Source organism: Micropterus salmoides, unplaced genomic scaffold (genome assembly GCF_014851395.1).
Source record: "Micropterus salmoides isolate LMB-PRFRI ecotype aquatic unplaced genomic scaffold, ASM1485139v1 Ms_hic_scaffold_2876, whole genome shotgun sequence".
Taxonomy (NCBI): domain Eukaryota; kingdom Metazoa; phylum Chordata; class Actinopteri; order Centrarchiformes; family Centrarchidae; genus Micropterus; species Micropterus salmoides.
Window position 1 is genome coordinate 25001 of NW_024042124.1, and position 6506 is coordinate 31506.

The following is a 6506-nucleotide window of genomic DNA, read 5'->3' on the forward strand; positions in this document are numbered from 1 at the left end:
TGACAGCTGGTTGTAAGTCTAAAACTTTTCATATTTAATCACTAAACCTTTTAGACTCCGTAACATCTAATAAAGTTACAGTCGTTAAGCAAATAGTTGTGAGTGACCAGCATTTGTTCAGTGTACCATGAGTAAGTTACACTGAAGGGTGGGTTGTTTGATGTGAGCGCTGCGGTGCTGCAATGGGGGGGGGGGGCTCTTGTGGTACTGCTCACCGTTCATCACTAGTCTTTGTTCGTTGTTATGAATAATACATCAGAGGCACATTAGTTTGATTCATATTGCTGTTGGCTCCGCTGTAAGCCCGCTCTTGGCTCTGCCCTCACTTATAATGTTTTATGTTTTATCTGGGTTGAATGTATCTGGGTTGCTTTTCCAGTGTCAACAACGCATTTGATCAGTTCATAGACAAAGCACGCTGGACTTTAAAGAACTTCATCCTGCGGGCCATTTCCCCCTGCACTGATAGAACTAGGTCACTTGTTCACAATGGACCTCTCACACTCATCCATCTTCCCCCCCTCCCCCCCCCGTTCTCTCCTCACTCCCCAGTAACCGGCTAGCCCCTAGCAACCACGACCGGATACAGAGGCTGAGGCAGGAGTTCCAGCAGTCCCAGAACGTCCCTGACGACCCGGACGACCGTAGGAGGACCTACAGCTTCGAGCAGCCGTGGGTGAGTGTCTGAAATGACAGGAGCCTGTCTGCCGGAGAAGATGGTTAGACTGTAGGACTGTTCATGTCAAGAAACGACCTCTACCAGACCACGACTCTGGACATGTAACTTCAAATGCTAGCCTGAGGAAAGAGCTAACAGTGTTAGCACCCGACAGTACCCGTGGCTAACTGGAGTATGGTGCTAACCATCACTAACCCCACTACTACCAGCTATGAACAAGACTGATGATATCACCCTGTCCCCACCTTAGGATTACCATTAACCTCCATGGGCCTTCCTGGCTAATTGTGCTAATGCTAACACCCCTCACCCTCAAATGTTCAACCACCTGCATGCAGGAGTTTGCACACCTCCTGAACCAACCATCACTAACCCCACCCACCTGTCACAATCTACTCATTGTTCCTGTTTTTGTGTGTCACCCACATGGAACCGCCCGCCACCTCATGGATTTGGGTTTGTCTTCACGTTGTTTCTGTGTACGGGGGGGGGTCTCATTGTACACCCTTTGTTTTAACTGTGCCTTTTTACAGTTTAAAGGTGAGGTTGTGTACGTGACATTTATTTAATCCAAAGTTTCACTGGTTAACAAGAGGGGATAATTAGTGCATTCTGAAGCAACATGGGGTAATAATAAACGAGCAAAATCTGAATGCCTTCAAAGTTTTTTGGAGTGATGAAATCGCTTGTCATATTTTTAGTATTTATTTAGTCCTCCCTGCTTCCTTGCACCAAAACTCAAGTGCACTTGGTTTTACATTATTTTACATAACAAATCATGATGATTATATGAACAGTCAGCTGTAGCAAATGAAAAATTTTAAAGACGAGATTTTACTACTTTTTTTAATTGGTAGCATCTCTGTGTTATGTGTATTATATTATTGTTTTACACACTAAAGGAGTCATTTTCACCACATACCTTTATCTAGTCTGGGACAGCACACATTTTTGTTGATTTCACACAAATTCTATCACAACATATTCTAATACAAACACATTATGACATGTTACATGTTAGTGTAATGAATTTAAGCTCGTGATAAGTAGCACAAATTTGTGTTGTCCCAAACTAGACACTAGGTGTGATGTAAATTGCGTGCTTTACAACAAATTATATAAATTTTCCTTGTTGGTTGTTTCTATACAAGGTCATTTTCCACACACAACTGTGTTTTTGTATATTTCTATATGAACTCTTTTTACTGCTGGTGTCTACACTACAATGTCCCACTGTAGCTTTGCCCCATCTCTGGTATGCAATGAGAGAATTTGGTCCTATGATTAATAAATTAAATGATAAAGTTACAGCTTACGAACCACATATTGTATGCTCTGGCCTTTTTCTAGCTGATAAATCCAATAAAAATGTATGGTTTTGTTTTGCATTCGGCAGAGTCATGAGTCTTAATGGGTTCGAAGGACTGGTGCACATTCCAGCTGGCATTGTACAGCAAAGCAGCACAGTGTGGGAAAGAAGTGCGCAGGTCACCTCTCCCTTTGTCGCTAAACAACCGAGCATGCTCTCAATTAAAGAGCCCAACAATACTGCAGCATTATGTTTGCTTACATCAACTGCAGCACATTCACTATTGTCACAAGTCTCATTTTCCCATGTCAACTCAGTATTAGGTAAACCACACTCTGAAAGTTAAGGATTCCAAAGAGAGCTTTTGAACATTAAAGGGTTCTTCACAAAATGATTGTTCATACAAATTTGTGTAAATTTACTGAAAACAACTTTTCCTAATCCGCCTCTTACTGTATGCAGTGGGGTTCAGCATAGATTTTCTGCAGTCTCTGGTCAGAACTATCCACCTATCCATTTTTTGGATTATTCTGCTTGGTTGCCAAGAAATCTTTGACATAGGACATGAAAATTTTCTATACTAGTGCTGTGCGATAGTAACATAAATGAGTTTTGGTACCCATACAAAACATTACGTTTTACAATACCTTACTTTGAGGAGTATAATAACATTTGTCTAAGCATGCGCAGCCATACAAGAACTTTGCTTAAATAAAAAATTGGGATTGAAATGAAAAGCTGCCTAATGCAAGAATAAGTAAAGTAATAAGTAAGTTTGCAAATCTCACTAAGCATTCAATTCTTACATTAAGTACTACTGAATATTTAATTCTATAAATAAATACATATATCAAACCAGCTTTTCTGTTGCTTTAACTGGGGGATCTTCCAGGAACCCTCAGTCTGAGGAACCCTCAAATGATCTTTTTAATGCCCTTTACCTTGTCAGAGTGCATCTCACGCTCAGGCTTGCTGTAGTAATTGCCTGTTATTAGGCTCATGGCCTGGCCATACTGGTGGGCCGTATGGAAAGCAGGAGAATGTGCCTTTGAAATTCAATTACCTCCCCCATGCATATATTACATTTTGTTGCTTCATCTGAGCGATGTGCAAGGAGCCAGTGTCCTTTTCCTTAATTCACCTACAACTGCCCCACTTACAGTGTATGCCAGGATAGTGCTGCATATGAGGTACTGCTTACATTTATATGCTGTTTTTAATATGGCAGGAAATGGTTATGCTAAAAATAAATCAAACAGATCAAATAGATCTTAGGTAGGTTTGCAGAAGAAAATATCTATTTTTGTGCTGAAATGGTTAGTCAGATAATCATTCATAGATCCATAGAGAAGTTAACATCGATAGAAGTTTTAAGTATTTTTCCTAGGTCCAGATTCTGAGATTTGTTACCTTTCTGTTGTCATTGTTCATCATTGTAAATATCTTTACTTGTTTTGTCCAACCAACAGTCCAAAACTCAAAGTGAAGGCGCCGGCTCGGACTCCCTACTACTAAACTATAAATCAGCTGATCTAAAAGATAATAGTTTACTTGATATTAAAAACACAAGCTGTTTTCTTAACCGTCCCTATTTAGGCACATGACGTTCTCCAACATATATCAACAATATCTCCCGTTTGCGATGGGAGCCCCCTCCTCTTTTTCACCATAGTTTGGGGAGCAGGGGGGTGATTGTGGGTAGCACGGTCTAATTCCATCAGGATGACTGATGCTGGCTCTCACGGCAGCACCGCGCCAGCTTTATTGCACTCATTTATACCACTAGGGGAAAAGAGGAGTTCATTCACTTGATGCTGGGGGTTTAGAGAGGGCATAATATTTCCTCTTGTATTTTACTGCAACATTTTAATACTGCTATTATCTGGATTCCTGTAGGGTGTTTTCCCCCTCCCCTCTACAGTCACTGTGTTGAGGCAGATGAGCCAATATATTCCTACTGTAGGAATATTCAACAATCCTAAACTGCTAAGGGGATTTCTTTCTCATGTGAAAAATATTGGGACTGTAATTTACTCACGGGTAATTTTCAATTCAGCTATGCAATATAGTTGTGTGGGTACTCACCCTCCCTCTCAGCTGTATGCCAGCCTATCCTTGTGGTCGACTGAGCACTGAGGCAATGCCAATCAATTCCAGAGATGATTGCCCTCGGCTTCATTTGGTTTAAAGGGGAGTGTCTTTTTAGCACTCTTAATCGTTTTATGGCCTTCCCACCAACTGATGTCCACAGTGATCCCGCCAGGCTCTGAATACATTGCACAGCCATAAAAGTAATTAGATTGCCTTTGTGTTACGACACAATTATTGAACCCACACCACTAATGAACATTGGAGGAGCTGAAGGAGTTGTGGTACAAGCGTGGGCTGGACCTTGAGGTGGTGCTCTGCTGCTGAGAGCGATATTAGTGTATGCTCTATGTGTGGATGTGCACTCTCGTACATCATCCATCTTTGTGAGGACCAGTTTTTAGAACTTGACAGTGAAACATTTTGTTCGGTTCTGTTTGGGTTACAGTTAGCTTTAGGTTAAGGTAAAAGGTGAGGGCTTATGTCAGGCACATAGTGTCAGAATGCCCCTCGTCCCACACCTTTCCAACTTCTTAATGTGGCGGGAGGAGTAGCATCCAACAGTTTTTAAAACTGAATCACACCTACTTTGCCCAGCAATTAGCCATGAACAGAGGGTTACGGAAGTAGGCAGGATTTGAACGTTTGTCCCAGGCAGCTGCTTCCGTCTTTTTCGGTGTAAAACCCAAGTGCAACACCATGTGTGCCTTTAAAGAGAGAATATATGAAAGTGTGTGCCATTATCCCCATTTGAAAAATAAATTCTGTGATACTACAGTGAGTGAGGACATACGGCTTTTAGAGAACAATCAGGTAGAAAATGGGATGCAGCCGGGGGGAGGCCAAGACGGCTATTGGGAACAGGTATAAATACCTTTGCCTTTAGACATGGTTGGGCAAACATTGTACAAACTAGTTTGTTTCAAGGATACTAAACCCCTTTGGGTTGGAATAAGAGATGCATTAGTGTATTTTAATGAATGGCTGGGTGTTTGTGCATATGCCTGTATATACATTCATAAAATAAAAGAATAATTCCTTTAAAATTATATTTTGCACCTTAAAATCATTACAAACTTTCAGATATTTACAAATGTACATTTCACTCATCACGACTGTGTGTGCACATGTGACATAATAACATGAAGGTGATTATCTACTGTACAAGGCTGTTTGGCGAGGGAGGGGGGGGACTGTCACAGTGTCACTACACCGAGTGTTATCTCCTTCATTAACACCCACTAACCTCCACATCGTCTCATCACTGCACCCCTGCTCTGAGTCTCCAGCATGGCCCCTCCCTCACTTCCCTTCCTGTCTGTCTGTGTCTCACCTTCATTTTGACCTGAGAAGAGACGAGCTCAGGGTGTGTCTGCCCAACTAAATGCTGGTAAGTGTCTGTGGTTTGGACTTGGGGGGGCGGGGGGCAGTGGGAGATTTTGTGAGGTGTCCTGTGTCAGGGACCGCTGCTAGTTTTAATGGGCTACTGTGTGGAAACCGTGACTTCAAGTGTGTTGATTTTCAGTTATCCGAGGAGGGTAAAAATTTTGCATGAATTGTTTATTAGGAAAAAATACGATATTTTCATTTGTTCTAGCAGACATAATGCCTTTTAGTCATACAGTACCTGATTCATAATGAATTCATCCTAATTATGATATCTGAGCTTGATTAAACCCATCATAAGAGATAGATTTGAGTGTCTCATTGCTTTGGGGTAAAAATCTTTTATTTTTAAACATCAGTTTTTCAAAAAAAAATTTTTTATAGATGATACATATTTATCACCCACAGGTGCCCCAAGCAAAAATACAGGATGAAAATTACCATAGCTGGAGTGGAAACCAAAAAGCCTTAAACATGAAAATATTTTAATTTACAATATAATCTTTTATTTATTTATTATTTACACTAACTTGTGTTAGAGTGTTAGAACATCTCCCGTTCATGCATCTATCTTGCATTAGCGCTGCAGACAGTTCAGCATCCTCAATATTTAAGTGAACACAGAAAATTCATCAATATGTATTTAACTCTGGGTGTGTCAACGCAAAGTAACTGTCACAAACAAAAATTTATGTCTGAGATCAATAAAATAATATTAATTTAAACACTGTACATCAAATGTCCACAATGTGCTCATTTCCACTCATTGTATTGGGCGGGATTTCAATCAAGTGTGAATTCTTGTCAAATAAAAACACATATATGGAGTAATAATTATCACAATGGGGACATCAGAGTTAACCAAGCTGCCATCTTGCTGTTTTCAGTCAAACACCAGCAGCAATGGTCCGGGTGGGTACAGCCAACCGGGTCGCCACTCGGTGTCGGTCGAGGTTCAGATGCAAAGGCAGAGACAGGAGGAGAGAGACTCGTTCGCCCAGGCACAGCGGCAGTACAGCTCCTGCCACGGTAAGAGTGATGGAC

The 6506-nt window shown here is 41.1% G+C and overlaps 1 protein-coding gene across 1 annotated transcript; it reads left to right on the forward strand.

The window, feature by feature from the left end:
• Positions 1-475: 475 nt before the first annotated feature.
• LOC119882068 (partitioning defective 3 homolog) lies at positions 476-6491 on the forward strand (the record flags this gene model as incomplete). Its single annotated transcript, XM_038692083.1, has 2 exons — positions 476-676; positions 6350-6491. Coding segments are annotated over 2 exons (343 nt in total), but the record flags the coding sequence as incomplete, so codon positions are not given.
• Positions 6492-6506: the final 15 nt, after the last annotated feature.